The sequence below is a fragment of the Lissotriton vulgaris genome, unplaced genomic scaffold, assembly GCF_964263255.1.
Source record: "Lissotriton vulgaris unplaced genomic scaffold, aLisVul1.2 SCAFFOLD_957, whole genome shotgun sequence".
Classification (NCBI taxonomy): Eukaryota; Metazoa; Chordata; class Amphibia; order Caudata; family Salamandridae; genus Lissotriton; species Lissotriton vulgaris.
This window is the reverse complement of record NW_028244518.1, coordinates 270574-292766: the sequence shown is the minus strand read 5'-3', so window position 1 is coordinate 292766 and position 22193 is coordinate 270574. Positions and strand designations below refer to the sequence as shown.

General features: G+C 44.5%; 1 protein-coding gene across 1 annotated transcript in view; it reads left to right on the top strand.

Moving 5' to 3' along the window:
• LOC147667206 (nicotinamide N-methyltransferase-like) overlaps window positions 1–22193 on the top strand; it is a 192502-nt gene that overhangs the window by 11075 nt on the left and 159234 nt on the right. The window contains exon 2 of the mRNA XM_086948850.1: window positions 7441–7627. Coding sequence (XP_086804976.1) covers window positions 7441–7627 — 187 coding nt within the window. The remainder of the gene's footprint in view (window positions 1–7440; window positions 7628–22193) is intronic.

The window sequence follows — 22193 nt, the reverse complement described above, 5'->3', positions numbered from 1 at the left end:
GTAGGAGTTTCCTCATGTACACAGCATGACGCCTACAACCCTGTGAATGGCCGGCCACGTAGTTTAGGTAGGCATTCAAGATGCAGATGGGTTTTGCCAATATAGATGGTACACAGCAGGTCGCCTACAACCCATGATGGGCCGGCCACGTAGTAAAGCAGGTACAGTAGTAAAGCTCAATTGTGAGGGTCCTTCAACCAAGAAAAACAGGAAAAATAAACCCAGAAGCAATGTTGGGGAAATATAAAGGGGACTTGAGGGAAATAATCAGGTGAAGGACAGAGGACAGAATATCATAGGGAGGAAAAAAAGGGGAAGAAAAGAGAGATCCCAGGACGAAGGGAGTAAGGGAGAAAGATATAGGGGGACAAAGCCTACGTGGCTGTCAAGTCCGGGGTGCAGGTGCGAAGATTATAGCGAAGAAGACGAGAGGAAAAGAGAGAAAAGAGAAAGAGGGGAGGGTAGTGGCGGGTCGATGAGGCAGGGGTGTAGAGTGAGCAGCACACACTTCAATGGGCCCTGCTTCGAGGGGGACTCAGTCGGGACATGCAAAAGATCACTCAAGGTCGGGGGGATATACAGCATCATCAAAAAAGCATAGGGCCCGAAGCTTCAGAGGTTGGAGACGAGCATGCTCCATTCAACAGAGGTAAGTGACTAGCGGCTGCCATATTTTGGTGAATTGGGTGTCACAGTACTGCAGTCAAGTCAAGTCAAGTCAGAGAATTTATATAGCGCGCTACATACCCAGAGGGTCTCAAGGCGCTTGAGGAGGGGTGGGGAATTAATTGTCAAATATCCACGTTTTAAGTTGCTTTCTGAATGCTATGTGGTTCTGGGTAAGGTGAAGGTAGGTGGGAAGTGAGTTCCAGGTTTTAGCTGCCAGGTAGGAGAAGGATCTGCCTCCCATAGTGGTTTTGTTGATGCGAGGTACCGTGGCGAGGGCTTGGTTGGATGATCGTAGCTGGCGGGAGGGGGTGTAGAAGGACAGTCGTGTGTTGAGGCATTCTGGTCCGATTTCGTAGAGTGATTTGTGTGCGTGGGTTAGGAGTCGGAAAGTGATCCTCTTATTGACGGGAAGCCAGTGGAGGTTCTTCAGGTGACCTGAGATATGTTCTTTACGTGGGATGTCTAATATGAGCCTGGCTGAGGCGTTCTGGATTCGTTGGAGTTTTTTCAGGAGTTTAGTGGTAGTACCGGCGTAGAGGGTGTTTCCATAGTCCAGTCGGCTTGTGACCAGAGCGTGGGTGACCGTTTTCCTAGTTTCGGTGGGGATCCAACGAAATGTTTTTTTGAGCATGCGAAGAATGTTGAAGCAGGATGAAGAGACGGCGTTGACTTGTCTGTTCATCGAAAGTGAGGAATCCAGGATGACGCCCAGGTTCCGTGCGTGGTCTGTCGGGATGGGTGCTATTCCAAGGGCTTCTGGCCACCACGAGTCGTCCCATGCAGAGGGAGAGGTACCTAAGATGAGGACTTCTGTTTTATCTGAGTTCAGTTTCAGACGGCTGTGTTTCATCCATTCGGCTACTTCTTTCATTCCTTCGTGTAAGTTAGTTTTGGCGGTGCTAGGGTCATTGGTGAGTGATAGGATCAGTTGAGTGTCATCCGCGTAGGAGATGATGTTGAGGTTGTGTTGGCGTGCGATGGCCGCGAGGGGGCTCATGTATACGTTGAAGAGGGTGGGGCTGAGTGAAGATCCTTGTGGTACGCCGCAGATGACTTCAGTGGCCTCTGACTTGAATGGTGGGAGGCGGACTCTCTGGGTTCTTCCGGTGAGGAACGAGGTGATCCATTCTAGTGCTTTTCCTTGGATTCAGATGTTTCTGAGGCGCTGTAGGAGGGTGCTATGGCAGACTGTGTCGAAGGCTGCGGAGAGGTCGAGGAGGATGAGGGCGACTGTGTCTCCATTGTCCAGTAGAGTTCGAATGTCGTCCGTTGCTGCGATGAGGGCGGTCTCCGTGCTGTGTTTTGCTCGGAAGCCAGACTGTGAGGAGTCTAGGGAGTTGTTGGCTTCGAGGAAGGCGGCGAGTTGGTTGTTGACAGCTTTCTCGATGACTTTGGCCGGGAATGGAAGGAGCGAGATGGGACGGTAGTTTTTGAGTTCGGTGGGGTCCGCTGTGGGTTTTTTCAGGAGGGCGCTGAGTTCAGCGTGTTTCCAGCTCTCCGGGAAGGTGGCGGAGTTGAGGGAGCAGTTGATGACGTCTCGGAGGTGCGGTGCTATGACGAAGTCTGCTTTGTTGAAGATGTGGTGAGGGCATGGGTCTGTGGGGGATCCTGAGTGGATAGAGTTCATCAGGCGGATGGTGTCCTCAGTGGAGATTGGGTTCCAGTCGTTGAGGGTGTTCGAGGGGGGTGAAGGTCCAGCATGTGGTTTGGTGGGTTGGTCTCCGGGTTGGTTGTCGAAGCTGTTGTGGATGTCGGCAATTTTGTTGTGGAAGAATGAGGCTAGGGAGTCGCAGAGGGCTTGAGAGGGGGTGATGTCGTTAGAGTTAGCCGGGGGATTGGTAAATTCCTTGACGATGTTGAAAAGTTCCTTGCTGTTGTGGGCGTTGTTATCTAATCGGTCCTTGAAGGCGGTTTTCTTGGCCTTTCGGATCAGTTGGTGGTGTATGCGGGTGGCGTTCTTGAATGCGTCCTTGGTGCTGGAGGTTGAGTCTTTTTTCCAGGCCTTCTCAAGGGAGCGGCAGAGTTTCTTGGATTTCTTAAGATCATCGTTGAACCAGGAGGCCTTCTTGCTGCCAAGTTTGATTTGTCGTTTTTCCAGTGGTGCTAGGATGTCGGCGCTGTTGGATAACCACAGTGTGAGGTTGGTGGCGGCTTGGTCAGGGTTTGAGGAGTGGGCTGGGGGGTTTAGAAGAAGCGATGAAGAGATCTGGTCGATGGTGATTTTGTTCCAGTTTCTTTGTAGAGTTGGTTGGGGGTGGTTGTTGGGTTTGGGCTTGTTGTAGGTAAAGTGAACGCAGCTGTGGTCGGTCCAGAGGAGAGCCGTAGTGTGTCTGAAGGAGACATGATTGCTGGAGGTGAAGATTGGGTCGAGTGTGTGACCTGCGATGTGGGTGGGGGAAGTGACCAGTTGTTTAAGTCCGAGGTTAGCGAGGTTGTCCAGAAGGGTGGTGGAGTTGTGGTTGTTGTTCTTTTCAAGGTGAAAATTGAGGTCTCCCAGAAGGATGTAATCTTTGGAGGGGAGCGCGTGTGGGGTGATGAAGTCCGTGATGTCCTCACTAAATTGTGCCCGGGGTCCTGGGGGTCTGTAAAGGAGAGTGCCTCTGAGTGTGGTCTTGGGGTCGATGTAGATCTGGAAGTGAAGGTGTTCAGAGTTGCCGAGATTGGCGTCTGAGCTGGTTGAGATGCGGATGGATTTCTTATGGACGATAGCGATGCCTCCTCCTGTGTGGCCGGTACGGTCCTTGCGGATGATCTTATAACCTTCCGGGATGGCAATGGTGATGTCTGGGGCTGAAGAGGCATTCATCCATGTTTCTGTTAGGAAGGCGACGTCCAGAGAGATGGTGTCGAGTAGATTCCAGAGGTCAATGGCGTGTCTGTGGACCGAGCGGGTGTTGAGCAGGATGCATTGTAGGTGGTTGGGATCGGAAATCTGTTGTGTGTTTGTAGATGAGGAATTGTTCTTGGTGCCGTCGAACTTGCAGGAGAAGGGTCCATGAGTGTGTCCAGGAGCGGCTTGGACGCAGTTGGGGAAGCGGCCGGAGTTAAGGGCTAGGAGGGTGGTGGCATCGTAGGTAATGCGGGGGGGCTGGGCAGTGTGAGGGGCAGGGGGTCTGGCGCTGGGCGCGGTCCAGGCGCGGACGGGCGTAGACGGGCTTACCTTTGGCGCACCTTCGGCGCGGATTGGGCGCGTTCGCTGCGCGTGGACGCTGCGCGCGATTGTGACGGTCATATATGGAAGTGGGAAGGGGGAGGGGCGAGGGCGGCTCAGCTGGGAGGCGGGGCGGGCTCTAGTGACCGCAAACGGAGCACAACAACAACAGCAACAAAATGGAGGGGGGAGCAGAGCAGGGCGCCGGGGGATATCGCGCAATGAACTACAGGTCAGAAATGAACAAAGTTATCACAGTGCAGCGAGCGCTATGAACAGCAGCACACAAATAATCTAGTTAAACACAGTTAAGCTCAATGCAGCGAGCGCTATGAACAGCAGGACACAAATAATCTAGTTAAACACAGTTAAGCTCAATGCAGCGAGCGCTATGAACAGCAGGACACAAATAATCTAGTTAAACACAGTTAAGCACAATGCAGCGAGCGCTATGAATAGCAGGACACAAATGATCAAGTTAATCACAGTTAGGCACAATGCAGCGTAGTGTACGATACCGTGTCTCGGCAGAGATACAGGTGAGCGACCACTCAGCGCAGGAGCGACGAGGGATCACAGCGGCACGCAGTAAGCAATTCTAGGGTCACAGTATGCCACAAACGCGTGAACCAGTAATTTATTGGAGGGGCTGCTGCTTTCTTCCAAAAGAGGGCCATAAGTTGTTTGGCTGAGCCTAACATGTGGAGAGCAATATGCCAATTGTTGCGAGTTAATGTGCTCAGATTGTCAGGCTAAAGTCCTAAGAGTACTGTAGCTGGAGTTTCAGGCAGAGGGAAACCAAGCACCTTTTTATGTGGCTACGGACTTCTTTCCAGTATAAAGTCAAGAGCGGACAAGTCCACCAGATATGGAGAAAGTCGCCTGGGGAGTTTGAACATCTCCAACAGAGGGGGTAGGTGGCAAGGAACATCTTAGGCAGTTTGATGGGGGGTTAGTACCAATGGGTCATTACTTTATATGCAGTTTCTCGCTGGGAAATGCAGCGTTAGACTTTCGGGATATCGCGCCACAGGCGGTTCCAATGAGCGGGGGCAATTTCAGAGGAGGCATCCGACTGCCAATGACGCTGATATGAATGGAGAGCAGCGAGTGGAGGGTGCTGCAAGACGTAATACGTCCGGGATATTAGCCCCTTAGAGTCGTCAAAGGAGCGTACTAGGCGTTCCAAAGGGGTGAATGCTTGAGTAGTGGCCTGCACCAGAGAGGAGGTGTGTACCCAATAACGGAGCTGTATGTATTGTAGTCTGGCTCCCTCCAAGAGGTGGAACTCTTCCTTGCAGTGATCAAAAGATTTAAAGGCATCGCCCAAAAAACAGATCTCTAAGTGTTCTATATCTGCCACCGAGCCAGTCAGCAAACACATGTGGGTTAGCAGCAGTAGAGAATTGTGAGTTTCCAGTGATGGGGGTGTGGGGGGACGGGAAAGTAGTAAGTCCCTTATGGACGGCCACTTTGTCCCAGATGTCGAGCAGTGTTCTGGTGGGAAGGGCAATATAGACACTAAGTGACCATGAGGTTCGGGGCAGCCAGGGGAGGTCCCAAATAGTTCTCCCAGTCACCGCTCTGTCCATACGGAACCAGACCTTCTCGCTCTACGGTACCATCCATTCTGAGATGAAGCGTTGGTGGGAGGCCCAGTACTACACCAGCAAGTTGGGGCAGGCTAGCCCACCCCTGTCCCAGGGTGGAATAAGAATTTTGCTATAGAGGCGCGGCCTACAGCTGCCCCAGATGAAGTTAGTGATTTTGCGTTGGAGACTTTGGATCTTGTGTTCCAGGATAGGAGTAGGGAGACATTGGAATAAATATAAGACTTTGGGAAGCTCCGAAACTGTAATTGCATGTAAGCGGCCCAACCTGGAGAGGGTGAGGGGCTTCCAGACTCGCAAATCCTCCAGGACCGCCCTCTTGCAGTCCTGCCAATTAATTTGGGACCATGTGTCGAGAGAGATGAAGTTAAGTGAAGCCCCAGGTTGCTTTTTCTTTTTTTAACATTTCTTAGTTTGCAGTATAATGGTGTCCTTGCTGTGGCTGTGCCATGAACCACCCAGAAATGTTGAGCTGGTCTACAAGAAAGGCTGGTCTGCTGCTTGGGATTACTTTGCAAATTATACTGTAAATAGAACAGTGACTCAGTCTGATTAATTTAGAATATTTTAAAAATCTTATTGGAGAGGCTGAACTACTCCTCTCAGTGTCAACAAATGAGACAAACTGAGACCTATAGGGCCCGATTCACAAACGTAAACTGAGTCATCTTTATGACTTTCAGTATTCACAAAGGGCATTTACAAGTAGTAAAGTTAGACTTTTGTCTCAGTCTAACTTAAGTGTTGATCTTAAGTTTAAATCAGACTAGAATTTTGGTCTCAGTTACACTAAAAAGCAAAAGTTAAGTTAAATTGAGTCAAAATTCTAACTTTACTACTCATAAGTGCCGTTTGTGAATACCGAAAGCCATAAAGTTAGACTTTCGTCTCTGTTTACCTTTGTGAATCGGGCCACAATATTTGTGAGCCAGCACTGAGCCGCAGCACTTGTTACTTTCTACTTTGTAGGTGTATATTAACATGTGTCTAGAGATATGGTTGAAACTTAAAAGTAGGGGTCCAATTCACAAAGGTAAACTTTGACCAAAAGTCTAACTTTACTTCTTTTCGGTATTCAAAAAGGTAAGTTGCTACTAGTAACTTTGCTAGTAGTAAAGTTACTAGTAGTAACTTACTTTTGTAAATTCAAAACGTAGTATAGTTAGACTTTTGGTCTAACTTTACCTTTGTGAATTGGGCCCTAAGTTTAGACTTGAAGTCTAAGGTTAGACTTCAGGTCTAAACTTAGACTTCATCTCTAAACTTAGACTTCAGGTGTAAAGTCAGACTTCAGGTGGACAGTTAGACTATAGGTCTGAATTTAGACTTCAGGTCTAAGTTTGTCTTTGTGAATCAAGCCCTTAGAGTCTTAAGTTTTTTTCATGTGCTGACACTGAGAGGACTAGTCCAGCCTCTCTAGTTATATTTGAAAAACGTTCTAAACAAATCTGACAGACTTGTATACAGTGTAAATGTCAAGATCCTGAGGAATACAGGTTCAGTCCACTGAATCATTGTCAGTCGTCTTCAAAAGCATACACCAGCAACAAAATTCTAGAACAAGAAAACCAACATAACCCATAGAAACCCCAGTATGTAAAATAGATCACACTGCTATATGACAGTGTTGTAAACAAGAAGTTGCATGTTAAATTATGGTGCTTGTATTAAATGTTCAAATTGATGCTATACTGAGCTCTAGCCTATATACGAACATTATTAAAATTAGATGGTCCTTTTCAAGGCTATGTTGATTTTCACAGGATTCACAAATTCATTAATAAATGCAGTGACAGAATAAACTATTTTCAAAAATCTTGAAAGACAGCTAAATAAAGATTAGAAGCAATTTTGTTTTGCTCCTTCTTATGTGATTATAGCATTGCCAATTGTGCCTACTATGTTTACAATAAAGGATACCTTTCTGGCTTTGTCACATTAGGAACATTCATTTAAATATTAAAGGTAAGAATGCAATATATTAATTCTGTTGCATTTACTGTTGACCAGGAGATGTGAAAGGAGATATCCTGATTAAGTATGGTGGAGCTTTATTACTATCTTCGCTTTTACCAGCATGTGACATCTTCAACGAAATCATCATAATAGATTTTGTGGGCCCTAGTCTAAAAAGTATCAATCAATGGTTGGAGAAGGAGCCTGGGACTACAGTTCCATGTGAACTTGAAAAAGACAGGTAAGATTTCAATGTAAATTGTATTTGTGCCTTACAATTATCTTTTTTTAGGAGCACTTAAGGATTTGATATTGAGGCTTTTCTTTCAAGTATTGAGCCTTGCATTGATGTTTGATCTACTACGATATTAAGCCCTCATTTTTTGTTTTTCCCACGATGTTACATTTGTGGGCATCCACAACATTTTTATCACCTAACATTTTCACACTTCTTGTGATAAAAATGGTACCCCACTAGCAGAATGGGGTTACACCTGGGGAAGGCATTTCTCCCACACTGATATATGCCGAACGGGGACAACTGCTTTAAATTTGACATTATGAGGGAAGCGCACTGTGCAACCTGACGTTACAGTGTCTAAAAAAACACCAAGAATCTCTTTGTTCACATTCTGAATTAATTTTCTAGAACTTTGGGGCATATTATCAAGGGGGTTTATCTCCGCTTTTTTGGCTTTAAAAGCCAAGAAAGCGGAGATAAAATTATCTCCCTATTACCTAGCTGTCGCTAACACCAGTTAGCGACAGCTAGTAGGAGATAGCGACCATCTTGGGCCCCACTTTGCATGTCAGTGATATTTATCACTAATGACATGCAAAGTTGGCGTGCCAAGATGTTAGCGACTTGAAACAGTCGCTAACATCGCTATCTCCTATTACCAACTTTTGGAGATATTCGCGCTAAGCGCGAATATCTCCAAAAGCTAACACCTGCCCTGAGCAGTTCTTAGCCATGTTATCCAATGGGAGGTGGATAACATGGCTAAGAGCATTAGCTCGGTAATGCATGAATATCACTGACTTTTCAGCGATATTCATGCATTGTGGGCAATTTTTATCGCATTTGCGATAAACTTTGGTAAAACCAAGGTTTATCTGCGATAAAAATCGCCGCAACTCAGCGGTAAATTTTTGTCTCTAACCAAGCAATAGCGATAATTATCGCTATTGCTTGGTAATATGCCCCAAGAATCCTTCGAGTATTGTGTGTGGGGGACAAATCATATTCATCCACTACGCTGTGAAGGTAGTGAAGTAGATGAGAGTACATCTATTTTAAAAGGTTAACTTAGTTGTGGAATTTAGGAGTTTTTTTAATTGCCCAGTGCACTACTTCTTGCTATTTATCATTTTTTATGAAGGTCCTGTATTTACAGTGAAAACTGCAAAAACAGCAAAGACTCCTAAATTAAATATAGATTGGGCTTCTGCATGAAAACCAGCAAGCATTTCATAAGGAAAGCGTATTTTGTCTAGGGTTATTTACAACTAGTGAAAGGTATGCATACACGTACAAAATGCTTGAGAATGACCTGCACCAACAAGCAGTCACACCAGAGAATATGGCAACAGAACAGCTCATGAGCATAGAAAAAATGGAAAACTTTGTGAACAATGGGTAAGTCAATAATTGGGAAATACGTGAGAGTATATTGTGTAATGAAAAATGTACACATTCACAGTACTGCTACACATACAATAATGCAAAATACTGCTACAGATGATATTATGACAGTCATTAAAAAATAATCTTCACCCATTTGCAAACAGTTTCACAAAACAGGGGCAATTAAATACCTATAGACCAAAGGTTTTGTTTGGAATATGACGCTTTTCTGATTTGTGCACTGCCTGCCTGAAATCGAGGGACTCGGTATCCTAGGGACCATTGCTACAAGGAGGAGGGGTAGCCAAGCAGCACTCCCGCGCTGCAAGCACTAGTTGCCTCCTGTGGCGCGGGCCAAGAGCGGGCCCGTCCTGCCCTCATCATCAACAGGAAGAGGTAGGGCCACCACCCTTGGTCCTGCCATGTGGTGACTGACCTTCAAGAGGAACCAAAATATTCCAGACCAGATTTGCCAAAGAAAACTCTTTAGAAGGGAGATTGAGCACCTTGCACTTTGCCTATGGACCCCGGATCGAGCAGTGCACACCACGCACTTTATCACAGACCCCTGCTGGCCCTGCGAGGAGGGGCCATGCCGTGATAGAAGTGGAAGAAAGCCATATCTCCATTTTAGTAATCCTGCAGCGCAGAAGATCTAGCACTCTGCACAATGCCTCAGGGATGTCTTAAGGATTTCGGAGGCCCCAGGCCAACTGTAATGTGGGACCCCAGCTCGGATCAACTGTGAATTTATTATCCATTTTCAGTTTTTTTAAGCCCTAAGCAACTATGGTCTGGTCATTGACAATCCTCTCTGCTGGCCCTCAAACTTTTAAGGGGACCCCAGTCCTTCAAGAGGCCTCAATTCAGTGCAAAGCCTGTGAATATTTATGAGATATTGGAGACCTGGAAGGTCTTTTTCATACTGGGAAGGGAGATATTGGAGATCGTTTCTTATTGTGAAGGGGGCCCCATCATTTTTGCGTTATTTCACTGTGTGTGACCCACCTTAACGGTTAATTATGGGGCCCCTAGAAAGGCTGGGGCCCTGGGCCAGAGCCCACTGTGCCCATGCCTTAAAACGCCTCTGCTTTGCCAACAGGCCTTGAAACGAGCACTACATACTTTATCAGGGTCCCTCGCTGGCCCTGTGAGGAGGGGCTAAACTAGAGGTGCAGGAACTCCAGAAATTAATCTCAGCACTCCCGCAACCCAGACGAGCTCAGGCTGGGCCACCACTCTGACCAGTTTTGTAATGAAAGTCAAAGAAACTCTCCAGGAAACAATGAAAACGGAATCCAAGTTAAATCGGTAGAAATAAGAAATAAAGTGTTTCCCCTTTTTTTTTTTTTTTAAACGATGATACCAAACAGTAACCAATAGAAAAAACTCTCATAAATCCTTCTTTGTATTATCCAATGAGAAACGTTGTGAAGCATCCAATAGAAAATGCCAATGTAAAAATTTCCAAGTGAAACAGCCAATGAAAACGATTTGTTGAAAAATGTAAAAAAAACTTCTGAAAATATACTCGTTGCACGCATGGAAACGTATCCCATCCTCGTCGCCAGTGTAATAAAAGTCAAAGAAACTCTCCAGGAAACAATGAAAACGGAATCCAAGTTAAATCGGTAAGGAGATCCTTTAATGTGCAGCCAAGAAACATCAGCGTACAAATTGAATGCCGTTTAACCGCACGGCAACACTATTTAAGGAAAGCATTACATTCAAACCACAACACAGACACGCGACTCAAACCTGCATGCACGCCGCAACATTCAAAGAACAACATACAGACACGCGGCACAAATCTACATACACACCGCACGCGAACACAACACGCGACATACACACATTCAAACCATTACACAATATTTATTGTTTGTGAATGACGCGCGTGCGTTCACGCGCGTCATTTCAAACAATAACCATACACTACACATTTTCTCTGGGACATCGAGACATTAAGAGCACCGGGGTGAGGCCCTGATTTATTCATTTTTCTGCCTGACAAAACTTTGTAATTTGTTTCGGACCATCCTTTATAGACGATATGTACTCGTGTGGAGGAGAAATATAGTAAACTGGAATAACACTGTGTATTTCATGCCCCAATACGGACCAAGTGGCTATAAAAACATCATTCCGGATTCTGAGTGGCACTAGACTTATAATTGTCCTGCATAAGGACACTTATTATCACTGTCTCTTCGACTTTATTGATTAGACCCTACGGGGTTTTGTAATTTTTTGGTCTCGTGGGGACAAGCTCTACAAGATCCACGGTATTATATAGTTTTTGTTATTTAATAAATACGTGCGGGAGATGGGTAAAATAAAGGCAGTAAGTTTAAGTTTATCAAAGTCCTCAGTGGGTTCACAGCAGTCATTAATGGACCATTTAACAAGGGCGATGGGAGCTATAAAGACAACAAATAAACTCGGCGGAGGAGACACTTATTCAGGGTAAAATGGGGGAGAAGGGTGGTCCCCAGTACAGAAACTCCAGTTGGAAATGTTTCTCAGGAACACCAGTCTGAGGCTACTGTAGACCAACAACCCTTGAATGGATGTGTACAAAATGTGTCAACTCATATATATATTAGCGATCAGGAATGTGACCCTCAACACCCTTCGAAGTGCCCTAGAAAACTTGCAGAGGCTTCAAAAGCTTATAAAAAAAAAAGCCATAGTAGTCAGTCCGGAACCTCCCCAAAGATATTTTAAAACATGATGAAATGTAGCTTATCCGAAGAAAGTAGTAAGAGGGGTCAGTTCCTCACTAATATTTTAATTAATAATGATATGGTCGACCTTAGTAAGTAAAGAGAAAAAAATTGAAGAACTACATACATTTATTAGGGACGCCATAATTAATTTATCCACGAGGGTGGCCTCAATTAAAGATATTCAGCCCGATTCATGAAGCTAAATTGCACTCGCAAAGGGCCAGATTCTGAGAATCTGGCCCTTTGCGAGTGCGATTTTTGCATTTGGGATTCATCATCCCAAATGCAAAAATCGCTATTAGCGAAAATGCATATTTGTGAGGAATTGGATTTAAGGAATCTCTATTAGAGATTTCTTAAATGCAATTCATGAACCAATTTGAAATTGCGCATTCGCAATATTTGGTCGCTATTTACCAGGAAGTCTGACTTCGTGGTAAATAGCGAAAAAATAGTAAAAAGCACTTTAGTGCATTTTTTTCTGTTGCATGTTACACACACACGTCTCTTGGACATGTATGTGCGCAACACCTGTTTAGATTTGCATTTCAGGGGTGCTACAGGGTGTCCTTTGGACACCCCTGGCATCCTTGAAATCGCTATCTTATTTGCGATTAGCAAATTGCTAATCGCAAATAAGGAATACTCCCCATTCATTTCTATGGGGCTTTAGGCCCATAGGAATGAATGGGGAGTTATTCCTTATTTGCGATTAGCAATTTGCTAATCGCAAATAAGGAATGCGTAGGAATCGCAACTTATTTTGCGATTCCTACATGAATCCCGTTTTGCGAGTCTGTAATAGCGATTCCTTATGAATCGCTATTAAAGACTCGTAAAACGGGTCTTTGATGAATCTACCTGTTTATGAACAAGCATTTAGGAAATCTGCAATGTTCCTCTAAGGCCAATCTAGCAACGTGCCCAGTTAGAGAGCAAACATTCCTGCAGGCTGACCAACATTGGGTGGGAGTAGGTCCTAACAATTCGAACACGACATTGGCAGCTGCATACCCTCCCGACCCTGTAAAGATAACTATGGGCTCACTTCCACTGTATACGAACACAACTACTGATAATAACAATACAAGAACAAATTTAATGGCATCAGTAAAACTAGACACTAGTTACAACCAGTCAAACCTGCCCCCACCTTTAATTAACTCCCAATCAGATTTGTGTATGCTGGACTTACCGCCGGCAGCGACACCTTACACGATAGTCCTGGCCAATGTACCGAGATTATCGTCTCAGGCAATAGAACCCTGTGATGCTCTGAGAAGCAAAGTGCTATTCTGGTTGAGCAATACAACTGGGCTCACAGAGGCATTATTCGCCGAGTTTAAAATGGCAAGAAGGATCAGCTGGATTGTCAGAGATCACAAAACGCTCCAGGGTGATTGTGTGGTACTGACATTCAAATCCCCACAATTAATTAGAGTGGTTTTGACCAGTGCAGCAAACCAATTTATAACAACTTCTGGTATTAACATAGTCCCTCTGTGATTCTTCTACCAACCGCCAAAAGTACCTTACACTAGAATACAAAGGGGGGATCCTTACAAAAATACTGATCACACTTATGTCACTGTGTATAATCATGTTGCCACCCTGCCTACATTAGAGGAGGTAGACTGACTAAATGCAACAGCCACATGCTCTGCTGAACCCTGGGACGCTAATTTATACTTGACATCTGTTACCCGGCCTCTTACTCCTAATTTGATAACACCTCTGGTAACAAACATTAACCTAGTTTCACCTGTACATCCCTCAGCTTGCACACTGGGCATAATGGTTTCCCCAGAAGAAACACTAACCATAAAGATTCCTCTTAGTAATAAAAAAGTGAGTAATGACGATAATAGCAGGACAAACATCTGCTCTGTACTATTTTGGAACATGGCAGGTTTGCGCTCCAAATTTATTAATCCCTCATGGTAAGATTATGTAGAGGATTTCAACATCCTATGGGGCATAAGTATCAAAAACCGTTATTGCGATTCCCAATTAGCGATTTTTAGAAAATCGCTATTTGAGAATCGCAAAACGGGATGTAATAAAAAATTAGCAAATAGTTTGCTATTCCTTGGCATTTCTTGATTGCGATTAGCAAATTGCGAATCACAATTAAGGAATACCTTACCATTCATTCCTATGCCTAAGAGGCCCATAGGAATGAATGGGAAGACATTCTCAATTTGCGATTCGCAATTAGAGAATCGCAAATTGAGAATGCAATTTCAAGGGTGCCAGCCAGGGTGTCATAAGGACACCCTGTTGCACTCCTTAAAGTATGTGTGCACATGTATGTGTGGCACATGGCACTTTGCTTTTTTCATAAAATTTGCAAATTACCGCTAACTGTCAGTTGGTGGGAATTTGCGATTTCTTATGCCAAATTTGTATAGGTTAGATGCTTTCAACATCGCATTTAAGGAAACGCAATTCGTGATCCCTTAAATGTAATCGCAAAATAGAGAATCACAATTTTGCAATTCTCTAATTTGCTATGCCCTTTTGGGATGATACATCCCAAAAGGTCTTTTCCCATTCGCAAACGGGGCAATTCTGAGATACATATGCCCCTGTGTCTTCAAAAAACATCGGTGGAAAACAGTATGCATATCAATGGATGCAAAACTTTTCACACACATACATCTGTCCATGAGAGAAATAAGGGTGGCCTGTGCACATATGTGTCCAACTGAGTTAACCCCTTCGGTGCTCATGACAGAGCGGTTCTGTCTTGAGCCCCGGTTGGGCTGTGCTTATGACGGAACCGTCCCGTCACGGCCACGCCCGTTTCTTAGAACCTTCAGCACAGCGCGAAAATTCGCGTTGCGCTGAAGAGGTTAATATCAAGCAAATTGAACTAAAGATTTCAGATATTTATTATCAGATTGTGATGTTTACTGTGGACCTAATATATTGTATAGATTTTCAGAATTTTTATAACACCATTACTAAAGATCAGTCAATGGAGGTTCTGAGAAAATTACGAAGCAATATGAATAATGTTCAAAGTTTTATTGGGGGTGGGGATTTAAATTCTGCATTGTGCCCGTATACTGAGGGAAACATATGTTAATTAATGTCTGATGATGGAACTGATCATGTCCATGTCCCTCATACAGCTTTGGGGGTTATCTAAACAAAATAATGTTTTCACTTGATCTCGGCTAACCCTGGCCGTCAAATTCCATTCCGCTCGCGGAAATTGCGATAATTTGACATTTTCGCGTTCCGCAGAGAGCGCGAAAGTGTCAAGATTTCCGCGATCCGTAGCGTACCGGAATTGTTTTTCATGCTTGCGCTGTAAAAATAAGTTCTCCCGCGCGCAATCACCTTACCTGGATCCCCGCGCTCGTCGACAAGTTTTCCCGATCCGGTCGCGTGCTCCACGAGATGTTGGATTGTTAGTAGCCACTTTGCGCTATCTCGCGAGAGTTTTAGCCCGCGATCACGTCATTCGTCTCGCGATCATGCACCTCGAGAGTATGAGATCTCGAACGCGTCATTTTCTACCGCGAGGGAGAGCATGAGGACGCAAACACGTCATATCAAACGCGACAAGGAGCGAGAGAACCCGAACACGTCATATCCAACGTGACAGGGAGCGAGCGAACGCGAACACGTCATTTTGGACGCGCCATTGACATCCGACGGATGTAATGTGAAGCTTGAGAACTCGAATATGTAAAATTTTCAATATGGAGAAGAATATCAGCTCTAGCAGCATAAAACCTTCTGCAAATGATGATTTGGATGAAAAAAAACTCCTCAGATTGACATTTGGCTGTCCTTTTTGTGCAAGGAGTCCTTTTTTTTAAATGGGGGGAGAGGGAGGAAGTGCCACAGAATCTCCAACTTCCTGTTCCTGTCCAGCAGGCTCCTCCCAGTGCTTTGTCCATCTCCTGCTCATTCATCATTGCCATTGGATTCGAGGATTTTTGAATTGGATATTTTACCATAAGTGGTTGTTGTGTCTGTTTGATTTGGGGGCATTGCAGTTGTTGCAACTACAATTTAATTTTGGTAACTATAATTCCTTTTTTTTTTAAATGTGTGGGTAGTAGTAGTCAGTAGGCCCACAGCTAGTCATGGCCTCATGGGTGGGTGAATGATGAAGCAACTGTTACTTTGGTGTTTTTTTTTATGTATTTCATTTTCAAGCATCATTTAGGGCATGGATGGCACTGGATTGAGTTGGGAAATGTGTTTTTTTGGGGTGGGCTTTCTGTTGTTGGCACTGGCCATGTGGCTGGTGGCCATTTAGAAGCCTAAGCCTGCAAGCTTGTCTGGCCTTGTCTGCCAACAGGCCTGCTTTTATCCAGTAGGTTAAGAGCAGGTAGCCACAGCTTTATTAATCAAGTGTTTCTGTGTGGTCTGTTGAATGTAGACATCATTTAGGGCATGGATGGCATTGGATTGAGTTGGAAAGTCTGTTTTTTTGGGGTGGGCTTTCTGATGTTGGGCCTGGCCATGTGGCTGGTGGCCATTTTGAAGCCCTGGCCTTCAAGCTTGTCTGGCCTTTTCTGCCAACAGGCCTGCTTTCATCCAGTAGGCTCAGAGCAGGTAGCCACAGCTTTATTAATCAAGTGTTTCTGTGTGGTCTTTTGAATTTAGACATCATTTAGGGCATGGATGGCATTGGATTGAGTTGGGAAGTGTGTTTTTTGGGTGGGCTTTCTGATGTTCGGCGTCTTAAAGACATGCCTTTGTTGTGTGAGTCTGGTGTGTGTTGGTGTGCAATGCATGCACCCTGCAGACCTTTTTGAGACCTGTGAATTTTCATTTTTGCATTTTGTTGCATGAAAAAGGCGGAGCAGTGTGCTTCATGCATCATTTGCCTGGCTTTTATAGGCATTTTGTCAGCTCCTGGTGTTTCCCAGGCCACCTGCTTGTTGCTTGTGATTTGTGAGTGTCCATGTGGCTGGTGGCCTTTTTTTGTGATGGGAGTTATTGTCCTGCTTTTGCCATATAGGCCTGCATGGTTTTCCTATTGGCTTACTGCTTCCATCCATCCACCCCCTTTGCCAGCAGCAGCTCCATGAATGATGTGATGCTCAAATTATTTAATGGCAAATAGGATCCACCCAACTTACATTACATTTTTATTTTGGTGGTTCTTATTCTCTTTCCTATCCTCCCTGAGAGTGTAGAGTGTGTACACAGTAGCATAACATAGCCCTTGTTGACAAAGTCTCAGAAATGGCTAGACTATATCTTTTGTTTGCACTAGTACAGTAGTAACTGAACCACAACAACATTTGCAATATTTCACTCATGTTATTTGCTTTTAGATGTACAAAAAGCCAGAGGAGGAGGTGTCATCAGCATCACCCGTTGTACTGCCATCCAGACAGAAGTCCTGCTGCGCATCACGTCCACGTGTGACCACAACTTGTTGTGCATCTACGTCCTGCCTGACATCTGAAGAAGATCACCCCAAAGAAAGGTACCAGGTCCAGTACCAAGAAAGTTGCCGGTAAGAAGAAGGAACAGAAAAAGGAAGTGCCATTAACCATGACTTGTGTGCCGGCCAATGTTTTTTTGGGACCAAAAAAGTTACGCCTGCAGTAGCGTTGTCTGGGAACCAAGCTGGGAGCATCACCTCCGCACCAGCGGTCCAACCCCACCAACCTAGGCCCAAGCCCTTGAGTGTCGCAGAAGTAGCCAGTCTACTAACGAGCAGCGATGTTGAAATGTCATTATCGCAAAGTAGTACACAATCAACGCAGGCGGAAACTCAGCAGATAAGTGTGCAGCCGCAACAACAACAGCAGCAGCTGCAACAACAACAGCAGCAGCTGCAACAACAGCAGCAGCCGCAAGAACAGCAGCAGACGTAACAACAGCAGCAGCCGCAACAACAGCAGCAGCCGCAAGAACATCCACAATAGTAGTTGTTGCTCCTGAAGTACGGGCATTTCAGGAAATCGAGCTTCCTACAGACAAAGTGGAGCAAACCACGGTTTCAGAAGATCTATTGTCTTCCAGACCACCAGCAAGGAAAAGGAGGCTTAGTCCATCATCTTCTTCTTCTTCTTCAAGCCCCGCTTCTGATGATCGTGATGCCACTTGGCAGCCACCAGCTCAGTCTGAGAGTGATGCACGCCACAAGACAATGCTTCTGAAAAGGAAGGTTCCAGAAAAACTTAGAGTTATGGAGGTAGATGTAGAAGAGGGGGATGATGTTGATGAAGACGAGCCAGTCATCACGCACATCACTCCAGCCCCAAAAGGGATGAAGACCAACATTTTCATCCTATCCAGAAAGGCTGCTACTGAGCGGGATGTAGCACGGATACCACCAACACAGGTTACACCACCACGACCTCCAGCTGCCATATTGTCAAAGGCCCGGCTGGGACCTACTACATCCAGCTCAACCATCTCAGTAGGTAGTGGTAGTAAAAGTCACAGCGCAGCTGTACAGAGTCACATTCCAAGCACACCCTTTAGTTCATCTGGTATTGAAAGTGGCACATCCAGCAGTGCCAGAATGTTCTCCTCCCCAGTTTGGGACTTCTTTTCTGTTAGCACCAAGCCGGAGAATGTTGCTATATGCTAAATTTGTAGCACAGGTGTTTGCGCGGTAAGCTTGGTACAAACTATGGTACCGGAGGCCAAGCAAGTCATCTCAGAATACACCACACTATCGTGTTGGAGAATAACCTACTTTACTTAAATCAAATTTAAAAAACTCAACCCATTGAAGTTGGGCATGAAGAATCTGGGGGCGATATTATTGCGGTGGAAGGTTTGGAAGAGTGAGGCATTTCTAGCCCTGTCCCCAGTAGTGTAGTGGTACTGCCCACATCCTCCTCAGTAATATCTGAGTGGCACTGCAGTAAGAGCCATACTCAGAGACAGGCTGAGATACCAAGGTGACCAAGTACTGCAATGAGACAAACGACGTCGATGAGCCTAAGTGGGTTAATGAAAACAACAGCACCACAAGGGAAAGTAATCCAGCCTACCATTGAGAGCAGGCTTAGGTGGAGGGGCAGTTCCAACGCAACCACCCAAAAGGCACGGTTGTACAATGCGAAGCTGGCTAAAATGTTAGCACTGAACCTTCTCCTTTTTTCATTTGTGGAAGGGGTGGGTTTCCTTGAATTTGTGTCAGCCATCTGCCCTAAATGGAAGGTTCCCAGCCGGTCCTATTTCGCAAGAATTGCTGTTCCGGCACTATATTATGATGTGCTGGAATTGGTTGGCAAGCTTTGCAGCAGAGTGCTGTTCACAATATCCACCTGACAACAGACATGTGGACCAGTTGCCAAGCCACAGATTACATGTGCATCACTGCTCACTGGGTCTCTTTTGTGGGGGTTAGAGATAGCTGTCTGAACGAGGTGCTGTCGACACAGCTGAGATTTGTAAAGCAACTCAGAAACATGCAACTGTAGCCATGTTCGCCATGGAGAAATCTCATACTGCTGTAAACATTTTGGGAGAGTTTCACAGCAAGGTCTTAGTATTGGTTTTGTTGCAACAGATAATGGCAGTAATATACTTAAGGCCATGAACCTTGGTTCCTATTTCAGGGTTCCTTGTTTTGCGCACTGCATAAACATTATAGTCCAAGACTTCCTGAAAAAATAACCCATAGTCTGCACCTTACTGACCATCTGCCGAAGAATATGCACTCATTTCAGCCATTCTTTTAAAGCTCGGAAGCAGCTGAGGATCATTCAACGTGAATATAACAAGCCAGTCAAAGCACTCATCCAGGAGGTGGCAACATGTTGGAACTCAACGTATTACATGCTTGATCGTCTGTTTGAGCAGTACAGGCCACTCAATTAATATGTCATGCGAAGACTGGATGCTACTGTGAAAGGCATGACCCTTCAGATGGAACAATGGTGCCTAGGTAAATGCCTGACTGAGACGATTCGTCCTTTTTAGGTCTTCACACGTGAAGTCAGCAAGGAGGACTGTACAATGGGCCAAGCTATCCCATTATTTCAAAGGCTAGAGACTTGGTGGAGAGCTTAGCCCGTGACTTAGCTGAAAATACAAGCGAACAAAATAAGATTTTGTCACAAGAACATTACATTTCTGGATCCACTGTCAAAATTGGGACTGAAGGCATTCATTCCTTTTTCAGAGATGGTTTGCCCGCTACAAAACTTGGATAGCTGAGGCAGCGAGTGAGTTTGAGAATGAACTGCTGCTAATTAAAAGCCCGCTAGATCAACCCACAAGAAGTACTGCAGCAGGACATGCAGCATCAAGTGCAACTTCGGAGGCTGAGGGCACAACACTCACCATCACTATCGATAACAGCAACAATAACTGGATCATTAGGCCCAGTAGAATCGTTACACGATTGGTATTTACAGTTAGGCATTAATAAGCACAGTGCTGATGCACAGAGAAAAGAGCCCGAAAGGTTAGCAGCAGCACTCCTGAACATTGAGCGGATGGTCCAGGCCTATCTGGACAACCCAACAGAGGTGTACATTGATCAAAACCCATTGCAGTATTGGTATAGGAAAAGGGCTGAATGGCCACTGATCAGCAGGAGAGGTTAACAATGATCAAAATGAATCAGCACTTCATACCAACGAATTACACAATAAATGAAGCAGGGGAGGAAGATGTGGACAGCGGCTCAGGTGACGGAAGTAGTGTGTCACATGATTATCTACTACTGGCTGAACCCCCAGAGTTTGAGGACGAGCAATACTTCCTTGACAATTAGGCTTGCACTTACTGTCTTCCTCCCTTATTTTCCTTTATTTGTGTGTCTGCCGTTCCGGTTACAAACTTTGAATCACAACAAATCCATTACCACCGTCTTCTACTCTTCTTATTTCAATATACAAGTTTCAGGTGTTTGCATTTCACAGTACAGTCCTCCGAATCCACCTCCTCCGCTCCATCATACTGAATCTCCGTAAATCCATTGCCCTCATGATGATTGGATGATGGAAAATAGAAGAAAAGATAAAAACTTTCCTAGTCCTGCCAAAAGAAGTGGAACATGATGACAACTATAGCTATCCTCCTTTCAGAGCTGAGAGAGACTGCCCATTAATTAAAATGAGATGGAACAGGTAATGATTGAGCCATGCATTGGACGCAGAGTTGCAGACTGAGTGATTTTGTTGTTGTTTGTTGTGCATAAAGTTATGCCATTGTGCACTAATCATCTTTCTACAGTACACACTAAACGTAACTCAAGGCAATTTTCCCCTTCTTGCAAATATTTTTAATAAGAAATGTGTACTTCTCCTGCAGCTTGATACATTGCTTTTGATTGAATACAGGAAGGGGACTCAGTCTGCACCCTGAGTATGACAACAACACCATCCATGATGATGATGGCGAAAAATACAGCCCGTTAACTTAAGATGAGCAGGAACAGGTAATGAAAATGAATGTCATGCATGACACCTGACTCTGAGCCATTGGTGTTTTTGTTGTTTGTTTGTTGTGCATGAAGGGAAGTCAAAGTGTAGTAGTAGTCTTATTACACGCACCAAAGACTGACTCCAGTCAATAATATTTCTACTCTTGTTGTGTAATAACAAAATTTTACTTCTACTGCAGGCCGATCTTCATAGTCAGTCAGTACCAGTATCGGAGATGATTCATGGAATAATAACAAGTCAGGAGGACGTTTCATGAGTGGCATAAAAGGTAAACATGTCAACAACAACCACAGCAGACCCAAATGTCTGTGTAGAAGTGGAGTTGAGTGTAGCGGTGGGGTGACTGCGGTGCATTGATTTACTAACTTAAATTGTAAAATGCTATGTTTGAATATGTGCTTTAAATACCCCTCAACAAACTTCCGTCCAAATATGTTCGAAAAACATTTATCTTAAGTACACATTTTCTTCTCTCATACCTTTCTGCGTGGCCAAATAGTATGAGTTAACTCGTTATTTTTCAAATACCTCTCAACAAACTTCCGTCCAAATATGTTCTAAAAACATTTATCTCAAGTACACATTTTGTTGTCTCATATTTTTCCGCGTGGCCAAATAGTATGAGTTAACTAGTTATTTTCTCAAATTACTTAATCTTAGTCTTATCCATTCTTTTCTCAACCTTTCGAGTAAAAATTCTAACGTGTTCTGTACCATCAAACATTAAGTAAACTTGTACCTGATGCTATCACTATGCCAAATACAAATTTCATTTCTAGATTTGCACACCCTCAGTCACATTATATTTCTAAACAACAGAGTTTCATATCTTTACAGTATTAATCTTCCTACACCAAGTAATTTTACTGAAATTTGGGTTGCAAAAATAGCAGATGAGAATTAGTTAAGTCAAAAGGCAAACGTTTCTTAAAAGTCAATTGACTATCATTGCAGAGCGTCCAGCTTGTTGAAGACTTCAAATAAGCTGTGTAATGTCCTGATGGTGTTGAAGGCCCTTCATGAAAAATAATGGCTACAGTTACAAATGTTCTTCTAGAA